Consider the following 27,842-nt stretch of genomic DNA (forward strand, 5'->3'; position numbering starts at 1 on the left):
GGTTCATGGCGCACTGCGGGGCGTGGCGGGGCGTGGCGGGGCGTGGCGGGGCGTGGCCAGGGGCGGGGGCGGTTTGCCACGGAAAGGGAGCGTCCAGAACCTTCCGCCGGGCGAGGCAGGCAACCTGTTGCTCACCCGACGCGCCACTCCCTTCCTGTTCCCGTCGATCGACCAGGGTTCACAGTTCAGGGTTCACGGTTCGAGTACGGCTGAATCGCATTTTCGCCAATTTCGTTGGGCGTTTGTCCAATCGGCCCTTCAACGAACTAACCCAACTTGGTCGAAAGTCGTTTGAAATGTTGTAAAAGCTCCGCGATCCGCCCCTTGTCCGCTGGAGGGAGGCGTCGGGAGCCGCACGGAAGGGGCGCACCATCACTATTGGATGAGGCGAGGGTACATTTTAAATGTCTAACGATGAAAGGCTCCCGAGTCGAAATTTTAGCCATGCTAAACTTATTGCCTGAGAGACCCTTTATTTTATTTTTCCGTTCAGCCTATGCTTTGTCATGGCCAAGGACCCATGCTAAACTTTTCTCTGACCGAAAGCAGCTGCACCAGCGCCGAAGATTTTCTCCATAAAAGGAAAGAAAATCGACAGAATATCCATGGGGTGAAATAAATTTTCAGAGGTAAGTTGAATAATCATAGTTGCACCAAACACATATACGCCTACGAAGCATCAGCTTCATAACTAAAAAGAAAATGAAGGCATTGTGAAATCGCTTCGTGGCAAATGAGCTTCAAAATACGAAGCATTTCTTCAAAAATTTTACATACAATGCTTCTTGGGCTTCTCATACCGTCCGGTTTAGTTCTGGAGAATCTTGACCACAAGTCTTGGAGAGTGTAGGGCTTTGGCATATCGTCTCCATATTTGATGGTTGGGGAGGGAAGGGCTGAACGGGGAAGGGGAAGCCGGCCACATCAATAGGGTGCACACCGCAAAAAGACAAAAGAGGCCACGCTTCCTGATGGACGTAAAGCCGTACGACGTGACGCAACACTGTGAGACGCGTCCGTGTCACTGTGTCACCGCGCTCTTACAGTGTCGTCTGCAAAAAATGACGCGATCCAGTCCCTTCTGGTTGTTATTTCGCCTTCTTTCGGGACGCGGCGAAGGGCTGTGCCACCAGGAAGCTCATTAGTCGTCGTGACACCCCAATGATGAACTCGGACGGACTGGTGCAGAAAGGGACCATCATGAGGGTCAACCGGGTCAGCGGGGGTTCCCTGGTGGTGGTTCGAGGCCCTCCATGCGGGGCTGGCCGAAGCCCACACCCTCTGGCCTGGCCTCTACCAGTGTAGCGCTCCATCTCACAGTGGGCCAGAGGACCGGTGGAGGCGGCCAAAATTCAAGACGGGTTTTGGACTCGAACCGAACTTGTGACCCCACCAATGGATTCCTCGTTCGGAGAGCAATCCATTGGTGGGGTCACACGTTCAGTTCGAGTCTCATTTAGCGACTCTGGAGCTAAAAACGCGTCTAGAATTTTGGCCGCCTCCACTCATCTTCTGGCCGATGCGCACGCGCACGCCGAACCCGAGGCCGCGATGCTCGCCATGCTCGCCATGCGGGAGCATTCCAATTGCCCGACAAGCCGCCGCGTCTCACAGCAGAGAGCATCGGTCTAGCTCCCTTGCACTCATTAGGCGCCCCGCATGAGTGCGACAGAGACAGAGCGGCGTCCCCGACATTTCCCTCTGATTTCACAGCGACGTCCGCGATGTAAGCGTCTTCCCACAGGACCCACACACGTGTTGTTCTTTTCCAAAGAGTCGCCCCGACTGCGGACGTGTTGCGAGAACGGACGACGGCGAGCACGGTCACCCAAAGGCCATTTCATCAACCGCGCCTCGCCGCCTCGCCCGCTGACGAACTACCCGCGCCAAATATCGAACCGATAGGTCATACTCAACCCCACAGCTCACAAAAAAACTCTATCTTAACTGGAAACGCCGCTTGGGAAGATAAATCTACTTCGCGAACGGAGGTTTGACAATTTCCGAACTTCCTGTCCATGGCGATAAACTCGTCGATCTCTCACGGCGATTTCACGTCCCGCTCTGGGATCCATCCTATTTCCATCCGGGTCCGCTTGCCATGTTTGCACACAGTGCAGTTCCCCTCAGTCGCATTGATACTTGTTAATTAAAAGTGGGGAACCGCCAAAGTCTCCTCCCCGTGTCGGTCCGCGCGGTGCTTTCGGCCCCCTCGGCGGCACACACCCCTTTCCCTCCCACTCCCCGCCCACGGCTCGTTTCTGCAATCATCGTCATCATCTTTTACAGCCTTCTTCAGGGAAGGCACGCTCCTCCGTCCGCGCAGCAGCGCGCTACACACCGCGCTCTACACCGCGCTCTAGCACACCGCGCTCTAGCACACCGCGCTCTAGCACACCGCGCTCTAGCACACCGCGCTCTAGCACACCGCGCTCTAGCACACCGCGCTCTAGCAAACCGCGCTCTAGCAAACCGCGCTCTACACCGCGCTCTAGCAAACCGCGCTCTAGCACACCGCGCTCTAGCACACCGCGCTCTAGCAAACCGCGCTCTACACCGCGCTCTAGCAAACCGCGCTCTCTACAGCACGCTCTATAGCAGCACACCGCGCTCCAGCACCGCCCCGCAGGACGTCAAGTCTAGTCCCGACCGAATTTACGACGGCCGCGATCCCGATAGCGAAATAATATACAGCGGAGAAAATGCACGACTGCTGCGCGCGGCTGCGCGGCCTAGGCGCAAAGACAGTGGGACTCGTAACGCGCGAGGCTCTCGGAGTGACGCCCACCAGTCTTCAACAGAGACGCTCACTGATGGCCCGCGGCCGACGGGGCAGCCCGGAGTGCACGAGCAAGAAGAACAAAAACCGGAAGTACGGAACGGAAGTTTCAGCGAGAAATTTACGCGGCCGCCGCCTAGATTTCTCATAGCGATCGTCATTTCGGACATTGTCCGTTCTTCTGCTGCTTCTGCTTGTGCACGCGCACCGCGCGGGCCGATCGAGCGGTGGTGACAATGCAGAGCTCTGAAACTCCACGCGGAGAACGCTGTCCTGAATTTGAGGCACAATCGTAGCTTTTTTTCGGACGCGCGCACGCACAAACATGACAAAGTGCTCCATTCCCCCGAACTTTCCGTTCGTGAACTCGAACTCCGCGCCGCTTTGTCGTGCAGGTTGTTGTGTGCCGGTTCGGCTTGGCTCGGCTTCCGACAACAAAAACTGCGCTCATCGGAAGTACCTACGTACGTGGCGGTCGCGTGTCGCGGGCACGGCGGCGGTACAGCGCGGGGCACCCAGGCCAGATCGCAGCGCTGTGCTGCAGTGTGCAGGAAGCTGGGGGTTTATTCGACCGAAAAGAGACTCCTCTGTCCCTCTCGCACCCTTGGGGCGGCCCGCAGGCCGTGGGGGCGCGAGAGAGACGGGGGCGCCGCTCTGAGGGAGACTGAACGGCAAGTCCCTCGCCGGGCTTCGCGCACACTGTTCCTGCGGGCCTGCGGCCGACTGTCGACTGCCTACACTGCCTACACTTCACTACCAGACGGCGCCGCGGACGCTCGGACGGCTCGCGGTTTTGCAAACAGTGCGCGCCGAGCCCGCGTCCTTTCGGGACGCGATCGCGGTGCCGTTGGGCCGCGGAGGTCCTTGCCCTCCTCCTTCCTGGAGCGGCCTGGAGCCCCGCCTGGAGTCCCGCCTGGAGCCCCGCCTGGAGTCCCGCCTGGAGCCCCGCCTGGAGTCCCGCCTGGAGCCCCGCCTGGAGTCCCGCCTGGAGCCCCGCCTGGAGTCCCGCCTGGAGCCCCGCCTGGAGTGGCCGCAACCCCCGTCGCGGCACAGGGCACGCCCCGGCACGGCCGGCTCAGCGCGCCGCGCCGCCACGCCGCCGCCACCCACGCGGACCGCGGGCAGACGAGCGATTCAGAAGCGCCCTGTCTCTGTCGCACTCATGGGGCACTCCACACGGACGCGATGGCGCGAGAGAGACAGCGACGAACCGCTCTTCTGAATCGCTCGACTAATGCGGATTGCGGGCCGTGGGGCCGTGGGGCCGAGGGCTGCGGGGGGACGGCGGCATCCCATCCACGCCGACCGGACCGACCGAACCGGGCACTCCGTGTTGGCCAATCGATTAGCGATGTGGTCTTTGAAGTTTGGGACGCTGGAGAACAGAGCGGATACAGTGCAGGTGAGTGGGGACAAGCGGCTGTGAAGCCCGCCGTTTGGGTTCACAGAGGCGCGGCGGCGCCGTGTTTCGTGTGTGTTTCGTCCGAGTGTCCGACTGTGTCCGACGCGAAGCTGCGCCGGCAACACCACCGCGACCACGGCGTTGTCGGCGTTCGAGAAGGGGCAGACCAATCGGCGATACGCCGCGCCCCCTCCGGCAGCACACCGATTCCGAGAGTCCTCTCCGTCGCTCCGCCTCTCTCGCACCCATAGGGCGTACCGTGCAGGTGCGAGACACACAGCGCGATGGAAACGGGCGCATTCGCAGAGCATTCGGATGAATGGGGGACGGGACGGGGCATTGAATGCTCGCTTTGCCGGCTTTGCCCCTTTGCCGCAGGTCCGCCAACGGGGATCGGGCAACGCGGCCGAGGAACGGATCACGACTTGGCGCTTGCGGGAACGGGATTGGATTGCCTGCGAAACCAGGCGGCCGGCGGATTTTGGCACTCTGGAAAACCACTGGCGCTATGAACTGCCTCGAAGACCACGACCCAAGCCAGTCACTTCCTGAGCGTTCGGGCGTACTGCGCACCTCCTAGGACGGCGTCGGGACGGCGTCGGGACGGCGGCGCCGGCAGGAAGTTGGGACGTATTTGCACGTCCCGCGCGATAGCACTGCTCTGTTGTGTCGCCGAAGCGAGGCGGCGAGGCGGCGACCAACATGACAGCCTGCTGCGTGGACGGCGCCGACGCGGACACGCCGCCCACGCCCGCTGGCACGCAGGTCCGCCGTGCACGTTCCGCGCACCACGTAGTGTACTTACGCCGGCGCCGACGGGCACCGAGTGCACCGAGCACCCGGACTCACCTGTCACGTAGCAGTACGCCAGATTACTCTGCGCACCGGGGCCGCCCCATGGTGCCGACGACGAGGGGTGAATGGTGGCGCGAGGCCGGCGCCACTGCGCTCGCCGCTGCGGGGGCCTCGCGCGCCTCGCGGGCCTCGGGGGCCACTGGGGCCGGGGGCAGCCCGTCAACGCAGAAGTTCATCCCCGAAGGTGCCGCGAGCTGACACTCTGGTGCTCGCTGCCGGAGGTTTCGAGGGGCCGTCTATAATCCTTGGGCCTCCGGGCCGGCACACTAGCGGCACACTAGCGGCACTCCGGACGTACGACGCACTTCCTGAGCCACTCACTTCCCTCTGCACTCACTGCACTCACTGCTCGCACGCGGACTCGGGGAGCGGCCGGCACGACCCCTGGCAGGTAGGCGGGGCGCGGACTCGCGGTCGCACGGAATTGCGTTGTTCGAAAACAAACTTAGCGGCGGTGCGCGGCGATGCGCGGAGCGAGCCGCTGGCAGCAAGACCGACCTCGTCCCCAATGTGATACGTGCGCTCCTGAAGCGCGCTCCTTCTCGACTGACGTCCGTTTTCCCGTCCGTTTCGTTCGTGGCCGACCGCCATCCCCTCCTCCCCTCGCGGCGCCGCCTCACCGCCGCCCATCCTGTCCCCCACCCCCTGCCCCTTCACCGAGGCGCAGCGGCACAGCCGAGGGGGACCGGCCGAGCAGCCGAGCCGAGCCGAGCCTAGAGCCGAACGCGGCCGACCCTAGCCGAAGCTGCCGAAGCCGATGTGGATGTGCCCTCTCTCTGTCCTGACTGGCCCCTTCTCTCTCGCGCACGCGTCCGCTCCACCCCCTCGCGCCTCTCCACCCTCTCCACTCTATCTCTCTTCTCTCCCTCTCGCTCGCTCGCGTTGTTTTCACGGTCGTCTCTCGCATTGCTCCGCGGCTTCGCGATGCTTCCCGCGGCACTGCTTGAGCTTCTCGCGGTGCTTCATCTGGCTGCTCCGGCGCGGCTGGCAGGCTGGCGCGGCGGGCTGGCGGGGCACAACGGCCGGGAGTTTTGCTCCGAGGAGCCTTGCTTCTTGCTGCCGCGCTGCCGCGGACGGGGCTTTGTCTATCTTTCTCCATCTCGGCGTACGTACCGCCTGCCATCCGCCTGCCGCCCTCGGGCCAAAAAGGCGCACTTCGCGCTGTCGCTGCGGACACTGCTGCGTGCTCAAAGCGAGGGTCCTGGGGGTCCTTCGGCCCGTCTCCGCAGTGCAAGCTCGGTGTAAACCGGTCCCGCCCCCCTGCCCCCCCCCCCCCCCCGCCCGGTCACTCCCGCGGCCGCCGGCCGGCTGGCTCAGACTCTCCGACGGGCACAAAGGGTTTGGCCACGCCGGCCCGGCCACGCCGGCCACGCCGGCCACGCCGGCCACGCCACGGGCTGCTTGGCTGCGTGGGGCCCAAGCCGAGGCCCGGGGCCCCGCGCCCAGCCAGGCCCAGCCAGGCCCAGCCCGGACTCGGTATGGCACCTCTCCGGCGCGCCGAGCGCGCCGCGGCGCAGAGCAGCTGCCTCTCCCCGGACTGAAGGCAAGGCCCAGGTGGGAGGGGAAGGGGAGTCTCCGGCGTGGGTCTTTATCGGAAACAACGCGCCGCCCGGCGAGCCTTGCGAGCCCCCCCCCCCCCGGCCTCTGCAGCATCACGCGGTGGAGCGCCACCGTGTGTGTGTGTGTGTGGGTGTGTGGTGGCGCGTGTGTGGGGGGGGGGCTGGCAGGACGGGCGGGTCAACGCCGCCGCCGCGAGCGTCCCCCGCCGTGTCCACTCGCGAGATTAACGACGTTTCTGCCCTTAAAGAGGTGGCCTGCCTTAGCCTTCCTCCGCTCTGTGCAGGAGGCTCCGCGAGTCCCTGCCCGCGGCCACCACGGCCCTGCCCGTGGCTGCCAAGCCCCGCCGCGCCTCCTCCCCGAGTCCTCTGCCATGCCTCTGGCTGCCTCCGCGGCGGAAACGACACACGCAGTTTGTTGCGAATGAGGCGGACGGACGGGCGAAGCGGCGAAGCCAAAGAGAAAGAGAGACGCCGCGATGCACTGCCGGGGCGCCTAGCCTGCCTAGCCGCGCCGGGCGGCCGGAGCCATGCGGAGCGAGAGAGAGGGCTGCTGGATCGATTTACATGGCGCGGCCGCAGCCCGCGGGGAGGGTCGGGGAGGGTCGGGGAGGGCGACCGGGGCAGAAGCGGGGAGGCGGGGCGGGGATGCGCCCCACCCTCCCTCTCCCGCCCCTCCCCCGGGCGCCGCCCGCGCCGCCACGGCCCGGTGTCACTTTTAGACTTTTAGTCGCTCCAGCCGAGCTGGAAATTGGGCGGAATCATCATTGACCATCGCCCGCGTTAGACGTTTGGCTGCCGGCGGCGGCGAGTTGCATAATTGTTTCGATTTGCTGTCCAGTTTGTTGGAGTACACCATCAGATGCTTCGAATGTTTTCATTCTTGACCTACGGTGGAAATTGCTCCTTGGAATAGAACTTGAGGCCGCAATTTGCATTGAAGAAATGATTCGCCCCTTGCACCGCTTGCACCAAGCGTTTGGTGTCTGCTGCTTCTGGAACGGCCGCGAAGCCCTCGGCTCAGCTCGGCACCCCTTCCGACTTCCGACCGCAGAGCGGCAGAGCCGAGTCCTCATGTCGGGTCAGACAAAGACGGCACTTCGCGCCACGTGGAAGGTCCTGGAAAGGCCTTGGCGGTGCGCGTCCGAGCCGTAGCTACCGAAGGATTCTACCCTCCACGACGCAAGCCGCGCGACGCCGCGACAATTCAGCACCCCCAGCAAGTACAGAAGGGCAAACAGAAGACTGATTCCGAAAGTCGTTTTCGTCGCTCTGGTTCTCTGAAGGAGACGACTCGCAGAATCAGTCGGCAGGGCGTACGGAAGGAAGGCGAGGAGACGCCCAGCGAAAGCATTGGGTGCGTGGCACAGCGCGAAGTTCACTCGCGGATGTTCTGCGTCAAGGTTCTCTTTTGCGTGAGTCCCATTTCACACACACACAAGCAGGCGCGCCGGGCACCTGTTCCGGTTCCTCCTTCCGCGTGGCGCCGCATCCGGCCGGCTCCTGCCAAAACACGGCGCGTCCCACGCAGCCCCCCCCCCCCCCCTCGCCATGGCGGCGGGGCGGCGGGGGCCCTTCCCTCCCTTTTCAACTATCGACCCTGAAACGCCAGGGAAGGGCAAGGTCAAACGCACCCTAGGACGGCTAGGACGGCCATCTAGCGGAGCCTGCTGCCTGCAGCGTGCTGCAGCCTGGGGCCGCGGACCGCGGTCTCTACTCCCTACCCGCCGTGGGGCGTCGCCCCGTCGCCCTCGTCCCCGCGGGGCATGCCAGTCCTCCAGGGGGTCCAGGGAGGAGGGAGGCAGGTCCCTGAGACGCTCCCTGAGACGCCGCCAGCCCCCGGGAGGAGACAATGCCGAGCCCGTCACAGCGAACACAGCGCGGGCCGGCAGCCTGGCCGCCTGGCGTTGCTGGAGTTGAGCCCCACGCCGCGCGCAAGATTGAAAACAGAAGTGCGCGGGGAATCGAGGCGACGCCACCCGTAGAGAACCTGGTGGCGAATGAATTCCCCCAGCCCAGACGCCTCCCCTCCCTCCCCTCCCCTTTCGCGCGTGGGGAGGGGTGTGCAAGCCCCCGCAGTCCCGCAGTGGTGGCGCTGGCTATGGCGTCGCCGTCGCCCACACAAAGGGGGCCGTGGGGGCGCTCAGCGGGGCCCCGTCGGGGGCGAGCTAGGGCGAGCCGGACCGCCACCGCTTGGGGCTCGCGTGGGGAGGCTGGGGGCTCGGCGCCACGGCCCCTCGTCCTCGACGGACAGGCGAGGCGCGCCTCAGCTAACTCTAGGCCTTTCTTTCGCCCCCCTTTTCTCTCTCCGACGCACCGGCCGCAGTGCAGTGCACCGTGACGGCGACAGACGCGGGGGACGCCGGCCAGATAGGCCACCCACCCGCCACAGGTGCGGGGCACGCTGCCGCTGCCTCTCGGCTCGCCGCTCCGCCATGCGGAACCGAGACCGTGGCTGTGGCCCTGCGCCCGGCCTGCGCCCAGCCAGAGGCGCCCAGCCTGCGCCGCGTCCAGCAGCGTCCGCGTCGTAGCGAAGCGTGGCGGGGCACGGGGCGGCGGGGAGGGCGTCGCGACGCCGCGGGCTGGAGCTGGACGCGTCGCCGTGCCAGGCCGTGCCGACATGACGTCGCCGGATGGGCGTGTCGTCGGGTCAGAGGGGCTGCCGCAGGCTGCAGTGCAGTGAGCGTGGTGACGCGGCCGGCATACGTCGTCGTCATCGTCGTCCGCGCAGAGAGGCCGAGCCAGACTATCTGAGCAGCACCCTCGACGCCGGCACGGCTCTATCTAGCGCGATAGCGAACGGAACGGCGCGAGCTGTGTGATACACGGCGATACAGCGCTCATTCCGGAAAGTGCCCCCGCCACCGCTGTCTCTCTCTCCCTCGCACTCAGGGGGTGTTCCGTGTCCGCAGGAGTGAGACGAGACTTGGAACGACGAGCGCGACAAGGCACTGTTCGGAAGCAGCGGCACTGCAGGGCCATGGCAGGGCCCGACCAGAACGATGGTCCTTCATGACTGTGGCTGAATGTGATTCGCCGCGGCGCGTCACAGGCGACGAGAACGCCTTGCGCCTGCCCAAACACGCGCAACAACTTCAACACCAAATGGTTCACTTTTATAAAGTTTTCTTTCGACGACTTGGAGCCTGTGCGGCGCGTTGCCTTCCGTTGGGCGAGGTTGCGGCTTTTGCTCGCATGCTCGCGGCCCGCGAGTCAGATTCAGGCTTATCTCGCCAGATAAGGCGATAATTATCCTGCCCTGGCCTGAGCCGTGCAGAGCGAAAACTAAGAGACTCGTTCATAAGGGTGTCCAAAAGTCGTCCCCCCGCTCCCTCAAAGTTGACTTCAAGCCCCTGACGAACCCAAAGCGACCCAAAGCCGAATAAACGTCGTTTCGGTCAGCCGGCTCTGGTCCTGGTCGGGCAGGGCGCCTCTGTGGGAACAGTTCCCAAGGCACCGTTCGCGAGGCCGAACGGAGACTGCGTGCTGCGTGACGCGTGCGTGGTCATGCTCAACATGCCGCGCCGTCCCCTCAGTTCTTGGGACACCCCAAGCTAGAGCGATGACATGGCGTGGTCGTGCCCACTGAACAGGTGGGAACGCAAAATGAAAAGACCATCAACAAGTATTTAATTTATTAGTCGATAAGCTACACAAGTGATCTAAAGACTGCTCTTTCTTCCTTTTCTTCTCAAAACTTACAAGCTAAGAACTACAAAAGTTTTTCTTTACAGAGAGAAAATAACTAGTAGCCGAACAATTCTACATTTTTTTTCACACACTAGCCACAATTATAGAAGAAAAAGGTACACTCCACCTGAAGGTTGGCATGCAAAGAAATTCCAAACACAAGTAACTGTTGGTTACAGGGAAAAACCAAAATTAACTTAACATTTTGCAAAAATCTTAACATGACATCTTACAAACAAAAGATAACAAAATTGTGCCCACCATGAAAGCGACTTAGGATCACTGATGAAGCTTTTGGTCTGCAAGTATGATTCTCCATTTCATTTCAACAACCAACTTGATAGTAGAAAGTCACAAAATAAATTGACATTATTGAGCTCTGAACAGTTTACCAGAAGACCCCAGTAAACACATTTAACAGTGAGACGAACTGCTCTCAAAATGTCAACAGGTACTGGGATATAGTTACACAACCTTTGTTTCTGGAACACAAGACAACACCCAATTATCACATTGCAAAGCAAGTTAAATTATATTTTTTTCTGGTTGATTTGATATGTAGAATAACTTTGGGTAAAGAAAGAAAAAACAATGATTGTCAAAAATAATGCAAAGTGCCGTTTGCAAAGGAATGGAGAACACATATCAATTCAAATTTTATTTTTACAAAGCATCAACATGTTTCAGTCTTCAGCTCTAGAACCATCACAAAAATTTGCAAATCATTAGCAAGGGCAGAACACACCATTATTTAAAATAGCTTTTAAGATAATACTGTAGAAAATTATTCCACAATTTTTCACACATCAACAAAACATTTAACAAAGAGAACAATTAGAAAATAGAATAAGGTACAAAATTATTTCATACCTTCCCTCAAAAAAATAATAAGGTGGGAAGTATACAAAACACATGGCACCTACTTTTTGATGAAATATGATAGAGGAAAGTATTAAGGACCACAATGGCACTGTCCTAACACAGACAATACTGAAATCCTAGTATCTTGCTACATTTTTAATCCACACTCTAATCAAATACAACTCCCAGACATAATCTAAACCATTTGAAAAGTCTAAAAGTTTCCAAAGAAATTGGTAGTACTTGAAAACTTGATATCTAAAAGAAGTGCACACAACAAAGCAAGAGTCAAAACATGGCTTCTCAGCAAGACAACTTTCTCATTGTGTCCTTCAGGTGATCTCTGACTGCAACATACAATTGTGCAGAATTAATTCATGTAAATTTGGTCAGCTATTGTTAATTTTGTGCTAGAGTTTATATTCTTGCCACCTATTAAAGCTTGCTCAGTATCTTAACTTTTAGCAAATATACACTAAAACCCACAAAATAGAAAAAAAATGTAAAAAAGATCTTAGACATTAGATGATCTCTTCTGCAATACATTAAACATGTCAGAATAGTCCAACATCTGTGAAATTAAGTACAGATGTTACTGCCTTGTACATGCTGGTGTCATCATTTGAATTTAGTTCCAAAAGAAAAAGACTTTTTAATGTCTTCATAACAGCACAGGGAATCTAACAAAAACATCTCCAAATCTTGTGATTTTAAGAAAAAATCATGAATAACAGGACATGAACAAACAACTTAAACAAACCTTAATTATTCAGAGCCTTCTACATTAAGCAAAGGTGAGTGTCAAAGGGATACCTAATGTAAAGCTCAAACGTACCAGATTGTAACTCCCAACACTCACAAAAGCAAACACGGTCTTCATTGGAAACACTGTCTAGACACCTCCAGCGCTTTCCTGCCTCATCTTAAACCACTGAGTTTCCTTATACAAGAACCAGAGATCGGAAGCCCACAAGAAGAAGTTAAGGAATCCCAACAAAACAGAAATATTGAGGCTTGAAAAACTATTTGTCCACACAGCTTTACAAATTTTACAGTCATTTTTAATAAACGAAACGTCAGTTACAGACTTGATACTTGTCAAAGAGTTGGCCCATGCAGCACTGCTTGAAAGCCACAACACAGCCAGGATAGTTGTGAGAACAAAATCAATAAGTGGCAGCATATTATTGCTTTGATATTTTTCTTCAAATAAGCCATACACAACAACTATGCCCATGCAATATAGAAATGCCAGTACACCAGACGCTACGAAAAACTGTGCATCCGAAGAAAAGTCACCCCTCAAGGAAACAAATTCCGGAGGTGGTGCTGTTCCTCCCGAAGGAGCTAGGCATGCAATTTTAGCGGGTGTGGCATCCGATAATGCGAATGGGTAACCGAAACTAATGGTAAAAGTGGTTGTAGGGCTTTCACAGGCAGACAGATTCACTTGCCCAGAGTAACCAGAGATGGTGGCAAAGGCACATATGGCGAAAACAAACTGCAGGATGCGCATCACTCCGCGCGGCTCCCGGAACGCTGTTAGGGACACGTTCATCTTGATAGTCACTGGCCGAATCGGTTCGGTTCGGCCCTAGGTGGAGTCAAGTACCAATCAGCTCGCTCTGACCCACCCGGTGCTCGATGTCAGTCAGCCCACACCTCCAACGATGCCTGACCCGCTTCCAAACCAAACGATCTCTCACGCAGGTAAACGAGACGGGATTAACCTGAAACACCATCAGAGACTGTCAGAGGCGCACTAAAATACAAACACATATCCAGAGCAAGGGAGTGGCCGTATTATCACTACCTGTATCTCATCGACTGCCGTGTGCCGTGCCGTCGTCTTCCTCCTTCTCCTCTCCTCCCCACGAATTTCGTCTGTCTGTCTATCCGTCTGTGCGCTCGCTTCCTTTATCTTACCGTTGTCTATTCGCACCACAGTGGTAGTGCGAATAGGAGCCTATGCGCACAAGTATAGTTCGCTCGCATTCGGAGGAACAAGTTAGGTCCCCGCACTGCCTTTTGCAATAAATACCAGCCAACATTGAACGAATAATTAACAGCCAACGGCAAATTACAACGCCTTTAAGTATGCCACCCTTTAATCAGTCTCAACTTTGAACCATATTAACGATTTTAACCCATCCCCGCAAGGAGCCGACTTCGGCTTCGGAGGGAGAGCCCGTTCGTGTCAGCTTCGGCTTTCGTTCGCTTCGTCTGGATGCTTGTCGTCTGCAGCTTGTTTTGATGACTCTCTGACGTTGGTTGTGCGAGTGTGTCGAGTACCGCATCTTTGAACTGCACCCATTTTCATATTCATCGGTAGTCTTTCAAACTTGTGGACAAGAAGACACGTCAGCGGAGGTAAAACTTTAGTTCGATTCAAACATTTGAGGTTATGTCATGTGATGACACTCCACCTATTTAACCATCATGTAGTTTCTTTCCTCATTAATTTCTGTTCATTTGTATGCCAGATGGTCTCAGCAACTTCAGAGAATTACCCGGCGAGCGAAGGAGAAGAAAAGCTGGATTCCCTGGGCCTACGGGCACTGGAGCTCATGCAGCAAGTGGTTCAACAAAAATTGAAGTTGCAGGAGCACATAAAGGCTGGCTCCATCAACCTCGCTAAATCTAGGTACATAATGGGACAAAGAAATGTATCAACATCTCAACTGCCAACACAGGACAGTGAACCATTCAGGGCTTTACGGAAAGTGCAACGTTCAGTGTCACAAGAGAATGGCATAGACACCAATGTGTTTTCCTCCATTGTCAATGAGCCTCCAAAGAAGCAGAAATCTGAAAAAGCTGGAGAGTTGGAGGAGTGCGATGGTGATAGCCGCACATCTTCTGATCCTCTACATTGGTTTGGTGTACTTGTACCTCAGAATCTGCGTCTTGCTCAAAGCTCTTTCAAAAAGGCGGTTGACTTATCTGTTCAAATAGTTAATTTACAGATGCAACTAGAGGCTTTGAGGATTGAGTTCTGCAGTGTAAAATTAGAGCAGATGAAGCTAACATAATATATTATGTAGAAGATCATTCTAGGATTTAGAGCCAAACTTATGGAATCAACCACTTGAAAACAAATAATGCTACTGTGCATATTGTGCTTTAAAGGTTTTATTTGCCTTTGCAAAAAATTCCTATTCCACAGTAACCATAATTTCAAATAGCGCTAAGAGTTACAGTGACATTAGAGCCTTCACCTAATAACATATCAAAAAAAAAAAAAATGGCACAAAAATTAAAATTGAGCAAAGAAAACATTGTAAAATAAAAGTTTGTTCTGTATAAAAGAAAAAGGGTGTTTGTACAAAAGTTGCCAGCAATGGCAGGAACTGATCAAGTATTATAATCATTAGTATGTAAAATAAATAATCAAAAGAAGCGACTAAACTAATGTATACATGAAGTCTTCATAGTGAAAATAAAAGCCACCCACAACCCTTCAAAAACTTTATAAAAGCGCTAAAATATTTTTAACAATTTCTTCTTACCCCAAGGTTAAAGAATTTGTTAAACAAATTCTTGGCCTGTCACACAAGTTTTTTATTTCCTATAAGTCAAGAACAATTAATAATGCAATTTAAAATGCAACTGTGCAAGAATGAGACCTGAACATTATCATCTGGTGTCAGATTGGAACAGTGTACTCAGATAAAGAAAGAATGGTCGTGGAAGAAGGATGGGATCACTTGCAACAAACACTCAGATTTCAGATTTTCCTCTCAATAGGTCTTGAAGCGACTTCTACAAGCAGGTAATGACCAAAGCAGTGCTTAAGTGCAAATGCATGAGCCCCTCCATGGTTACACACAAATAGCTTAAATGCTACAACTCGATGCTAAGGATTATTTTGAACTATTAATAGTTTGCCTTTTTAACTATAATCCTAAGTCGTGTTGCCTGAATTCCAATCACAAGCTTCCACTACAGTCTATTTCAAAAAGAAATCGCAGATATTTGCTATGTAATTTCCAAATTAAAGCTAAACAAGTGGGAACTTCCTCAAAATACATTCCTAACCCAAGTTTGATGGTAAAAAAAAGCTGTTACATGAATTCTGAATAGTCTGATGATGTATCAAATAGTTTTGCTTTGCTACGCCCTTACTTGATACTTATCACATAAACATCAGGTCCATGTAGTTTACCTTGTAACAATCTGACACTGACAGGAATATTCACAAACCCATAATAGTCATCCTGTGGTTCATTCTTTTCAACAAAAGATTATCACTCATCTCAACCCTCAACGGTTGGAGACATTATTGCTCCCAAAAGTTTTCTCGCATCTACACTAGCCACCTGCTTTATTAACAGAAAATTCATTTATAGGCAAACTCTAAGCAAGAGTTCTGTAGATACCCGATTCTTAGCAAGCCCTTGTAACAAAACTGGTGCAGTAGGACCATAGAGCTTTAAAAAAAAATTATCCACCCTATAAAATTGAGCTAAACTTACACTAAAACTATGTACAGTGAGATAGTCTTGGGGAAAATTGCACAAAATCACAAGGTTAGGTCATGGAATGTATCAGCTTCAGTCCAAAACCAAAATACAATGCAACTACAATACCAGGAATGAAATTATTGAGTGTAGAGAGTCCGGTTTCAGATATGGTTGTGTTGTGTTGTTCTTTTCACAACCTTTTCCATATGCAGCAACTAAATAAAGTGCAAAGCCTCCTGTTGAGCAAGTAATCATTAATACCTAATTAAGATAAAAAGAAGAGAACCTTCATAATAATCCACAGCCATAAAAATACTTTTAAAAGTACAAATAAAGTGTTAGTTACCCTTATATTTATATTTACAGTATAGTAACACAGAGATTTTTTTTTAATCTTATCCCATTCGTAAGAAATTTATTGTTTGGAATGAAGGAAAAATTTCATCAAAGGTTTAAAACTTTGATGAGTAGGAAAACATTGCACTTATTGCAGGCATCTCCAATGTCCTTTGATGCCAATAGCTGCTTCAGCTCTGACACATTCAAGTAAAAAAAATAAGCTGTTAATTCAATAAAAAAAAAAAATAGATCTAGAAAAAAAAAGTAAGTAGAGACAGCACACTGAAAAACTATGAAATAAATGCAGTTTACAGACAAAAAAAAACTAAACATAGCTAAAGAGATTCAATTATACAGCTAGGCTTGGCAAAGTCAAAAGACTACACAACTACATTTGAGAATGTTGCAAAATGTGAAATAGTCTTAAAAATTCACAACTCTAGCAAAGGCCCTCTTCATTCAACAATCTGATCACGCTATGCAATAACCTGTCTTCACTACCAAGCACCTCAAAGAACTGTGCCAATTGCTTGCAAGCAAGTGTTAGATTCAACTTTTACCAAAAACTCTACTAGAAATTTCAAGAAAGGGTGTCCAGCTTATTTATTTGAGGAACCTTTACTTATCATTTTATTGACAAGACAGAATAAAAAAGAGAGTTCTTCCCATGATAAAAAAAAATAAAAGGAAAAAGGAAAAAGGATTTGGGGCAATTGTTCTTAAAAAATAAAGTTACAAGTCTAAATTGTATCTCGAAAAATTTGGTGAAACTACTTCATTATTTCAAGCCTTGATTTCGAAGTACAAGGTCAGTAAAGATCTGAAACCTACTGTCTTTCAAGGTTCCGAGACAAGTAAAACATAATAAAAATTACTTGTCCCTGTGTAGACGTGTCTTTGTTACTCCATAAAAATGAGTCTCATACTCGTGGACATATTGCACTGCTGAACACCCTAATAAAACAGCATCAGAAGCAAATTTTCAATTAGATTAACTTTTTGATCTTGCCAAATCTCAAGAATTGGTCATAACACAGAAAAGAGAAAGTTTGGGTCTTGTAATTACTCGTGCATCTAATAGCTCTATAAATCACATGTAAAATGTAGCTTTTTTTTCTTCTTTTTTTAAAAACTTTTTCTATTGGCAGTGGAGATTAAAGAAAAGTGATTCTGGTGCTATAATCTACAGGTTATGACCAATATCTCTTACGAATTCGGATTTGTTTGGATTCAAACATTTGTATGATGGGGAAACAACCTAACCCTTTGTGGCACAAAGATTTCAGAGCATCCATCAGCAGCTATGGCACTTTGCATGAATAAGCCTTTCCCTACAACCGATTAGTATCATGGAACATGCAGAATCATATTCCATTACCTAATGCAAACATTTGAGCCCCTAGAAATAATGATCTTAAAATTTGTTTCATTATCCCCCAGTGTCCTTCAATTTATCAGTCTGTAAGGGAGAAGCTGAATGATTTTAATGCAAAATGCCATGCTAACCAGCATTCAATATCCTTTCACATATACTTTTTTGAGTAGTAATGATGCCTTTTTAAAAAGAAGAGCAATAAACTGTCAGTACATCTAGCGCAACAGTCATCTTATTTCAGTCAGCAATTGGCTTAAATAATTTATGGTCATAAAACCCATGCTGGAAGACAATCAAATGATAAGCTGATTTGTGACTTTACAAAGATGTATTAGTCATTAAAGATGGAAGAAGTGCTGCCAACACCAGTATCATTAATACATGTCCAGAAATTTTAACTTTCTCAGTACCTGCAATTTATTACAGTGCTCAATACTCAGTGTGCCATTTATTAATACACACACAGACTTACACACTCAAATACACACTCAGCACTGCACCTGTTGTTTAACAGGTTGATTTGTAATTTCAGAATCCTCTGCCAATCATTGTTACGAATAACAACAATACTGTTACTGGCATCAACATCACTACATCCATTCTTTTACCAGCTTCCAAGCAGACTTACAGCCAGCTGTCTCGTATGTAATATTCACTGTTTATTCGATGATGAAGACTTGAATGCAGACTGCTTCTAATCGCACCGCGCCGTGCAGGGTCCAGCACAGGAGTTGAGGGCGCAGAAGAGTTGTGCCATAAAGGATCAAGTTGGTTCCCCCTTCTTCATTCGGTTTTTTGTGTTTTGGGTGGATCAATTGCATGGAAATCATGGTGCACAGCCTGCTGGACAGCTTCCCCCTTTTTCGATCTCCGCAGTTGAATAATGAGACCAATGATGTACAGAAGTCCCAATGTCCAGTGGTAGCAGAAATATATGGAGCCCCAGTAGCGAAGAGCTGCTTCAATGGTAAGCAGTTGGAATGTAATACTCATGTAAGCAAATCCTTGCACACGCATGTACCATAGCATGAAGCTTAGGATTCTCTTGAACTGTAAAACGGCAAGGAACAAATCAGAGCTCAGCAGGGCATCATACATACAGTAGTTCCAATTAAAGGCCTGTTTTAAATAGCTTACATGTGGTCCAGCAGTCTTCATAAAAAGCTTCACATACAAATCTTCAACAACAAGATGAGGAGGAACAGACATGATGCACAAATAATATCCAGCATGCGCTCCATGCCAAAATGCTGACATAAACATAGTGGCAAAAGTCCTAAAAATGAGAGCACATTCACATTAGGGTAAATGATAGTTGAATGCTACTGGATTACTAAGCTTCTATACTTCCATCCATACCTCAGAGGTTTCACAGGGAACCTTTTGTAAACGTATGCAGCTAACCAGTACTGGATAGTCATATTCCAACTCTTCATACTTTGTCGTACAGTTGGCTCAAATTCACAACTTGAAATAATCACACTGTGGATTGTTTCAAAGTTGTACTTTTCTCTCATTGCTTGAACAGGACTTCTTCCCCTGAAACAAATAACGCAATTGCCAATGTACTACAATTTAATATATGACAAATTGTATCTCAATCAAACGTTTACTAACAGTCGAGCAACCTCTTGCCACCGGCAAGTTGGGCCCATCCCATAGCGAGGTTTGCAAAATTCAGGATAGGCTCCCAATCCTGCCATGGTGCAAACACACTCAGAGAGCATAACACCCGTGTAAATTCGCATACGGAAATTGAAGAAAGAAATACTTAAAAATACAATGCGATATAATACACTATGGTCTGTGTAAAATTCATCAGCAAGAGCCATCTGCAGAAAATCAGGAAAGATTTCATGAAAAACACATCAAATAAATCTTCAAAAAATGTATGATAGTAAATCAATACTAAGCTTACCTTGTTTGGGTACATGCTATTGACACACAAGAAAGCCAAAATAGAAAACGGCAACAGCACAAGCCTCTCTACGGTTGCCTCCCAGCAAGGGGCAAACTTTGCAAATGGGGTATTGATCATATCTCTGTAAGTATTGTATCGGAAATATGGACCTAAAGTTTTGGAGAAGGAACATTATACTTAGATGCAAACCGTGGATAAGAACAAATCATTTGCCATAAACGATGAGACAAATAAATACCTGTCAGTACACCCACATAACAAAAAGCATAGTGGTAAACATCCAAAAAGCCAGGATGAATGTCCAATGGCTCTTTTTCTTCCATTTCTGACAACTTGGCACCTGATGTAGCCATTTTACTCTCAGTTTTGTGAGCCAGCCAACTATCTCGAGATTCAAATGCCAATCCCACCATCTGAAAAAGAAAAAATGAAGTTTATAAGCCCCAGAATCAGAACTTGACACTGGTTTTGATGGCTGAAAAAAGTGACTGATAAATTTAAAAATTATAGCACTTTTACCCTCATTGTTAGAACCATATTAATGAGATTCACTGGTCCCGGTGCATAAGGAGCACTAAAGTAGTCAGATACTCGGAAGAATGTCAGGAAACCAAAGGTGAAGATAAAACTGAGTATGTGACTGTACCTGGAGAAAAAAAATTAAACGGGTAAATTGTTATGAAACCTGCTTCAACTAGAGTGCAGCCACAGATGATACTGCTTTCAAAAGGCACACATACTTTTTCCCCATAACAGTTATGAAGAATGCATTCACAGTTGTCACAATCAAGGGTCTGAGTACATGGGTACCCGACACAGTTAGAACTAGAAGGAACCCCACAGTTGTCGAGATCCATTTCTTTTTCACAGGATTTTTGATGCGACGGAAACACCAGCCAAATAAAATGCAAGAGACTAGAAGTCCTCCGTAGAGTAAATCGTCCAGGGCAACCCCAGCAACCATCTTGCTTGGTTGGGGCACAACTCTTAGACTGAAGGAGAAACACCACCCGAGCCTGCCTCCTGGCGCATTAACATGGATTCGGGTAGGTGAAAGTGGAAATGTATAATCCAATCCTAGTGTTGACACAACGTGGGGCTCAAGGCTGACGCAAAGGTCGCATTCTCGCAACAACCAACAACTTGCATCGTCTGCTCTGCTCTGCTGGTGGCCCACCCACTGGGCGATCGACGGCAGACAACGGTTTCAAGTTATATCCGCACAGAGGGCGCTCCAGTCGTCTTCTCATGCGGCTATGAGACTAGAACCACGTCTCCATGACAAATTTGCCAAATGATGTTTGCAGCGAAAAGCCCTTTGGCTTCCTTAATTTGATGGCGAATGAATGCAATTTCGGTTATGGGATCGGTTCTAGAACCACGCTCGAATAAACTCATGTATAGGCTTTTTGAAAGTCATCAGCTGGCTATCATGGCATACTTAGTCTCGTTTCTCGTTCTTCCCTCCCCAATATGAATATGTATGTGGTCTTTGTGGTATGAGTTATAATTTTATTGACATTTTCGTACAGTTCGGTATCCTGCCTTACTTTCATTAAATTTAGAAGTAAGTCTTCTTGCACACGTTGATCATCGTCGTCCTTATTTTGCCGATATAACACACGGTCTTACAGGCTTTGCTTTGTTTTAGATTCCCGGATTCTCCGTCTATTTACTATTGCTCCACTCATGTGCCTCGACTGGCGTGAGCAGAGTTCTTCGAATTTGTAAATATTGAATTTAGAATCAAACCAGCAACCTGGCGGATCCCACTTGTAACCCGATCCAGTTCGTATCACAGGTGAGTCTGTCCTCCCTCTTGCCTCGTTACAAAAATGTATGTGGTGTTCCTAACCTTGCTGATAAGCAAGTGAAGATTTATTCTTTGGCTGCTCTTGTAATTTTATCGACTGCTTTTGGTTTCGTTAAAAAATTCGTGTACTAATCTAACATTGTCTAAAATCTGTGGCTTAAGTAGTACCATCCCTGAAGCTTTCAAAATTTTCTTAGCATTGTGTGTATGACTAATACGAATATGTTTCCCCGCTCTTAAGGCCCAAGGCAAGTGCTGCAACCCTAACTTCTACACTTACATTTCAGGATGCTTGCCAACCAGGCAGCCTGTTCCGGCGGGAGAGAGAAAATTGTCAACATGCTCAAGCAGAGATGTTTCAGGAACAAGTACCACAAACCAAGGCGTCGACACCTGAAGCAGACTATAGCAACTTGGATATTGTAAAAGCCACACAGGTAACAGCCCTATCCCAAATCATCAACAGTGTCTAGGCATGTTATTAGCTTCTTTTTTTCTTCTGAATTTTGAATGTTTCTCTTTTAGAATGGAGCTCTTGAAAGGTGCAAACAATTGGTAAATGAAGGGTTTGACGTAAACCAGAGAGATGCTGAAAATGTTACCTTGCTCCACTGGGCAGCAATCAACAATCGGAAAGAAATTATTCGCTATTATATCTCACAAGGGGCTCATGTTGATGCGGTTGGAGGAGACTTGATGGCCACTCCTCTTCATTGGGCAACGAGGTAAGAAAATAGCAAAATGTGTCCCAGTTTCATTTTAAAAAATTAATTTTTGGTTAATATTGAAAGATTTGTTTTCTATCTATGATTAGTGGTTTTCTTTGTTTTTCTAACGGCCCATTTTATTTATTTCTTTGTTTCAGAGCGGGTCACTTGGGCACTGTCGTGCTTTTGATGCAGCATGGTGCAGATCCATTGATTTGTGATGGAGATGGACTACAATGTATCCACATAGCTGCTCAGCTGGGCTACGCTGGAATTATGGCGTACTTTATTGCCAAAGGAGCAAACATGAATTGCCAGGACCGTGGTGGCATGACACCTCTTATGTGGAGCGCATACCGAGTCACCAGGTGCGCAAGTTCAAGGTTGTTGATTCACACATTATGCTCCTTACCATCAGTTTTCAACAAAGATGACACATCAAACCTAAGATGGATTTCACTTGTAACAAAAAAATCAACAAACCTTAAAGTATTTCACTATAATATTCACAACTGTACATGTGCTTTTTCTGGCATGCATTTAAAACTGAATTAGTTGTCTAGTTAAAACTTTTTAACTTATCATTTCTTGAGGCTTTTTCCCTTTTTTACCACATATATTCTATTTTCGGTTTCTGTTGTTAAAAATTTGCATGCTTCAGTAATGTACCTTTGTACCTTTTTCTGCATCATAATTCAATTTTTAGTAGATTTTACTGTGGTTAAGTCATCTACAATTTCTGTTCATAGTCCACTCTTGATTTTTATTTAATTTGTAGGAAAGATTTGATGTGTCAACAATGTACTTCTTAATGCCCCCCCCCCTTCTCAAATTTTGAAGTCTTCTGCCAAGTCGCACTTGTGACATTGATCCACTTAACTGCAACATTGATGTCTGATCTTCGCTTACATATTACAAATCTAGTTTTACCATGTTAAGAATCAAGTTTAATTTTTTTGTTCCTCTTTAGATGGATAAAAAGTATGGTAGGAGTTTGGAAATCAGTATTATTTTGTCTTGCATTATACTCAAAACTCAGAGATGGTGTATGTTGTCGAGTTGAAGTTTTGATACAGATTCTTCACTTATTGAATGTGTAACTGTTAGTCTGCATTTGTTTCACACATAATTAATAGATTTTTGTATGCGTGCGCCCTGGACTTTTGGGGATTCAGCTCCTGGTAATGAACATTGATTGAACACTTGAGCTATCACCTTGTGTTTGTTGCCTTGCCACGCAAAATATCCTTGCAATTCTGGTCTAGTTTTGCAGTGAATGAAATTTGGATCTTGTCAGCTTTCCCAGCCATGTGCCCTTGTCTAGTGTTGCCTTAGAGTGTGTCCTCTTAAGCAAAACATTTTGGGAGGTCAGTCAATTGGATCTCACTTCCGTATTAACCTCTAAAACTGTTTCATCAGAACTGACGAAAGTCAAAGTGTTCCTTTTAAGAACTAAATCTAATAGAAATAAATATGTTGGAACGATTTTAGGGCGTGAGGATGCGCACCAACCGACCGTCTGACCTCTAGTTTAAAAATGAAATCACTTCAATTCCATCAGAAAATCTCTTCGATGCAATTGAACTGTCTGTTCAATCCCTGTGAGCTGCAATCCCCCAAAAAAATGTAACTTTCCAGGTAACAGCTTAATATAGGTATTTGAAATTGTTCAGTCCATTTTCAACTCCCTAATTACACCAAGAGGCATTTTGTTATTCGGTGTTTGGATTTATTTTGAAATAATAATGAAAAGATTGAAGTTATCTTTCAATGAGGACATCTGGTCACTTATTTACATGACCATTAGTTTTTCTTGAAGTGCTGCCCGTGTAGTGCTTATACATATTTGTTGTGTCCATGTGATATTTTTTACACTGTTAGACAAAGGAATATTATTTTTCCTGCACAGCATTAGTTAGCACAGGCATCTTTAAAATTCACTTTTTGGTTAACAAAGTACTAGTCAACTTGCCACCAAGTAGAGGGAACCTTGTGTTTTTTTTGTATAGTTTTGTTAAGTTATAGCACCATTAGCTTATCTATCTAATTTGTATTGTCTGTTTTAGTTTGGACCCAACTCGTATGCTGGTGACCTTAGGTGCCTCAACTGTAGTTCAAGATAACTTCCATGGTAACACTGCTCTTCATTGGGCCATAATTGCTCGGAACTCAACTGCCGTCACTACTTTAGCTATTAATGGTGCAAACCTTGCAGTTCGCAATAATGCTGTAAGTACTTCCAGTATAATCATTGGTAGCACCGATTGGTGATTGCCATCACATCTGTTTCAATGAACATACTGTTTTTACAGGGACAAACACCTTATGAATTACTTAAAGGTAACAGAGATATGTTCCTTAGTGACAAAGTTATTGAAAAGATAGAAGAGGTTGATAAGAAATCAAGACCTACCTCCTTATGTGATCGAATTACAAAGGACAAGGTATTTCAAGATGCCACCTTTTGAAATTATTTGGTTAATAACACTTGTCTTGTACTTCCTACATCCAATTAAACTGATTTTTCAGAAAGTGAAAATGTGGATAACAGGCCTTCTACCAGCTACAGCAATATTTGTCATTGGAAGGTTACTTCAGTCACCTATTCCAGTTCCAATTAAATGTGTTATTCTTCTGTTAGGCTATGTACTTGGCTATTTTGTACGCCCATATGTTTGCAATGACAAATACTTTACTGTTCTACCGCTTGCAACCTATTTTGGAACCAAGGTATTAAGATTTAAAGAGTCAGTTTTTACACAATTTATTAAAAGATTGGTTTTAATATGAACTTCTATAATTACAGTTCTGGGTCTATGCCACATGGCTAGTTTGGTTTATACCACATGTAAATATTTCGGTCACCATAGCAATGTTAATCAGTTCTATCCTTCTGTGGTATAATTTCTTGAAGGTTTGGAAAGGTGATCCAGGAATTGTATCTAACACCCAAGAAGAGAAGTACCGGGTGAGTCTTCTACTTTTACAAGCAGCTTTCTCCTAGATTGTTGTAAGAATTCTATCTAGCTCTGCCTTTTTCTTTTCTAGATAATTATTGAAGAAGCAGAGCGTAGGGGTTTTGATGCCCGTTCCTTCTGCAGTTCTTGTCTTGTCCATAAGCCACTTCGTTCAAAACATTGTGGTGTTTGTGACCGCTGCATTGCAAAACATGACCATCACTGTCCTTGGGTTTCAAACTGCATTGGTGAGAATTTAACATCCTTGTAGTGAAGTTCTAAATGCAAAAAGTTGAAGAATTTTTAATGATGATTCGCTGTTTTATAATTTTACTTTTAGGTGACAAAAATCACAAACAATTCATAGGCTATTTGCTTATGCTTTTGGTGATGATATTTTTCATGATTTATGGAGCCACACAGTTCTTTCAGACAGCTTGCGACATACCAACATCCTCTGGGTTTTTTGGATGTATGTATTCATTGCTTAAAATTAAACAATTGTTTTAGTGCAGAGTGATGGAAAGTTTATGTTTGTCTTTTCTAATGCAGCTATAATTGCTTCAAGTCAATGTGACTCCTGGGTGATGTGGATAACTTTTAATTGCATCTTGCATGCAATCTGGGTTTTCTTGCTGCTTGGATGTCAAACGTATCAGGTATGTATTAAAGCTTTGAACTTTATTGAGTCTAATATTTTAATAACATGGATACATACCAATTATTGTTTTGATGCAGATTGTGCTTTTGGGCATGACTACAAATGAGAGACTGAATCACTGGCGTTACCAGCATTTCCATCAAAGTGGTGTCTCTCGCAGTCCTTTCCATAAAGGATATTTCCAAAATCTGGTTGATTTCCTGGGCTGGCGATGCTTTGGGTTACTTAACCCAGATACGACTGATTGGTCGAAGACATTTCATGTTGGACCAGAAGCTGAGCGACCCTTACTACACACCAAAGAAACTTATGATTTTGTGTAAATTTAATAAGATTGTGAAGTGTGCTAAGTGCCATTCCCTAACTGTGAACTGCCAATGTGAACCAAGCCCAACTGTTGAACAAAGGTGCAGTGGGTGCAGCACAAAAAAGAAATGTGCTCATTGCACAAAATAACTCTGTTAAGTTTAATATGACTTGGTGCTGTATTTTTCAGGGCCCTTAAGAATGCTGAAAATAATGACTTACATTTTGTTGACACTGTTGGTCACGTGTTCCATAACTTACAATTTGTCAATTAATGTACTGTTTATTTTTTACTTTCTTAAAGTTGTGTTTATTGATTAACTGTCTTCTTTTTTATAAAGTATTTCTGCAGCTTTTGCACATTTTTTGATGTTACTTTAATTTTGTGAATTCATTGATTTGGTGAGACTAATGTACTGAAGTGGTATTTTCAGTTTAACAAAATTAGTATGGAATGACATGCAAGTCATGTGGACTCACCACTGTTCATAAAAACATGGATGGTCATCATCCATTTTTAAAGTGATTATTTTGATACTGTTTTACAAGAGTAGCCATGAATGAGCCAGAGCCAGACTGTTGCATGGAAAAACATTGATGTATATTTGGCTATTTTCAAACATACCTGTTTTAAAACAAACGGTTTTTGAAAAAAGTTATGAATAAAGGAGTAAGTTTTGACTTTGTAGTTATAAATTTGAACAACTTGGTATGGAACAAGTTGAATTTAAATGTTGTAAGGTAACTGTTGTTATCTCCAAGAAAACCAAGCTTGCGCTGAGTGCCTCACCATCAGGGCAAGGGAAGAAATAGCTATCTTGTGTAATGTTGCACTGTTTGGTTTTCCTTTTCCTGTTGATGTGTGTTCTAATAGAATAATAATCCAATACTTTAAAGTGAATTTTATCTCATCTAAATTTTATAGCCTACATTGTATTCTCATGCTTGTGTTTGAAAATGTAAAATGTCATTGTTGCTTCAGAATAATCATTTGATATTTGATATTCTGATATTTTGTAACATACCTCACCTCTGGTGTATTTTAATACCAATGTGATTGTGCTTTCTAGTTATCTTTTGACCGAGATATGTTTTGGGGTAGGAAACAGGATTATACTGTACAGTTCACTCATGTTGGTGTGTTTGCTGTATCTTGCATCATAAGCTTTTTTTTTCCCTGGCTTGTATATCCAACATTTGATTTTGAGCTACAGTTTTCTTATCTAACAGCTGTGTTGTCAATTATGTTAATGAGTTTTCATATCAGAAAGGACAAAAATTCAATTTAATGCAATCTAAGAAAAAACAAAAACTTTTAAGTAAGGTGGTGTAAATTAATACATTTCATTGATTCAGATAAATTTAAATTTCTCATGAATACCTGTACTTTATGTCTTGGGCCCTGTTTTCTTTGGTGACATATCGGTAGCTATCATAATAAAATGTTAAATTAAGTTGTACATGGTTTGGTTGAAGTTTTGAATAGAGAATTCTCAAGTCAGTGTTCTAGGAATGCAAAGACTTTGGAGATGCAAGCATTATGTCCTCTTCATTACTGACAGAACTCTACTTTTTAAACCATGCTAAGTAAGATACTGTGTTATTGTACTCCAGTAAAGCTCCTTGTACTTAATACTGTTCCCATTTTTTCTGTACCTTGCAGTACACTTTGAAGTGATCTCAGATAGAATAGTGGGTGTAATTTAACGTTCTATGAAGTGTTTAGCCTCTGATAACCATTCCAGTTTCGTAATGCTTTGGTTTTATTTATCTTCTTCACACTGGACATCATTATTGTCTGGAAACTGTGATATAATGTTAGTCATCCAGTAGAGCCTAATTAATGTTGAATTTTTAATATCATAGTCGAACTCTTTGACCCACCCTATGTATTGAGTTCTCATGTATTGCACGGTTCAAGTGACAGTTTTCGTATATATTAGCAATTGATAACCCCTTTCCTTGTAATTATCCTTAAACATAATACATTTCATTTTCAATCCGAGATTATCGTTGTCATTGGAATGTTTCCCTCGAATCCGCACATACGTCAGTTCAGCCGCAAGTGCTAAAGGCCAAGGTAGGCACCGTCCTGCCAACGGTGTGTGTCGCGATGGCGGTGGCCTACCTCACAGGCGCTTAAGGGGCGAGGTAGGC

General features: G+C 47.4%; 5 protein-coding genes across 6 annotated transcripts in view; 2 read left to right on the forward strand and 3 right to left on the reverse strand.

The window, feature by feature from the left end:
- LOC117649531 (transcription initiation factor TFIID subunit 4-like) overlaps positions 1-5,109 on the reverse strand; it is a 29,884-nt gene extending 24,775 nt beyond the window's left edge. Inside the window, exon 1 of the mRNA XM_034392404.1 lies at positions 5,031-5,109. The gene's annotated coding sequence lies outside the window, so the exon portion shown is untranslated. The remainder of the gene's footprint in view (positions 1-5,030) is intronic.
- Positions 5,110-10,925: 5,816 nt separating this feature from the next.
- On the reverse strand, positions 10,926-13,102 carry LOC117649883 (synaptophysin-like). The gene is made up of 2 exons (XM_034393066.1): positions 12,957-13,102; positions 10,926-12,873 (listed from the first exon to the last, which is right to left on the reverse strand). The coding sequence occupies exon 2, from the start codon at positions 12,699-12,701 to the stop codon at positions 12,036-12,038; it is 666 nt and encodes a 221-aa protein (XP_034248957.1). The 5' UTR covers positions 12,702-12,873; positions 12,957-13,102; the 3' UTR covers positions 10,926-12,035.
- A 156-nt stretch (positions 13,103-13,258) lies between these two features.
- Positions 13,259-14,388, forward strand: LOC117649884 (coiled-coil domain-containing protein 115-like). The gene is made up of 2 exons (XM_034393067.1): positions 13,259-13,513; positions 13,627-14,388. Exon 2 carries the CDS (start codon positions 13,627-13,629, stop codon positions 14,173-14,175), a length of 549 nt encoding a protein of 182 aa, XP_034248958.1. The 5' UTR covers positions 13,259-13,513; the 3' UTR covers positions 14,176-14,388.
- On the reverse strand, positions 14,260-20,205 carry LOC117649882 (lysophospholipid acyltransferase 7). Its single transcript, XM_034393065.1, has 8 exons — positions 19,982-20,205; positions 19,761-19,887; positions 19,480-19,654; positions 19,239-19,390; positions 18,938-19,152; positions 18,680-18,859; positions 18,458-18,596; positions 14,260-18,370 (listed from the first exon to the last, which is right to left on the reverse strand). Exons 1-8 carry the CDS (start codon positions 20,203-20,205, stop codon positions 18,104-18,106), a joined length of 1,479 nt encoding a protein of 492 aa, XP_034248956.1. The 3' UTR covers positions 14,260-18,103.
- Positions 20,206-20,525: 320 nt separating this feature from the next.
- LOC117649881 (palmitoyltransferase Hip14) lies at positions 20,526-27,690 on the forward strand. Of its 2 annotated transcripts, none has more exons than XM_034393063.1 (13): positions 20,526-20,808; positions 20,893-21,042; positions 21,342-21,491; positions 21,580-21,779; positions 21,920-22,144; positions 23,828-23,990; positions 24,074-24,205; positions 24,291-24,491; positions 24,568-24,729; positions 24,810-24,966; positions 25,059-25,190; positions 25,271-25,377; positions 25,457-27,690. In XM_034393063.1, the coding sequence occupies exons 3-13, from the start codon at positions 21,408-21,410 to the stop codon at positions 25,700-25,702; spliced, it is 1,809 nt and encodes a 602-aa protein (XP_034248954.1). In that variant the 5' UTR covers positions 20,526-20,808; positions 20,893-21,042; positions 21,342-21,407; the 3' UTR covers positions 25,703-27,690. The 2 variants fall into 2 exon arrangements, with proteins under 2 accessions (XP_034248954.1, XP_034248955.1); XM_034393064.1 differs by having other exon boundaries at positions 20,528-20,808; positions 21,920-22,129.
- Positions 27,691-27,842: the final 152 nt, after the last annotated feature.

Source organism: Thrips palmi, unplaced genomic scaffold (genome assembly GCF_012932325.1).
Source record: "Thrips palmi isolate BJ-2018 unplaced genomic scaffold, TpBJ-2018v1 HiC_scaffold_4, whole genome shotgun sequence".
Lineage (NCBI taxonomy): Eukaryota > Metazoa > Arthropoda > Insecta > Thysanoptera > Thripidae > Thrips > Thrips palmi.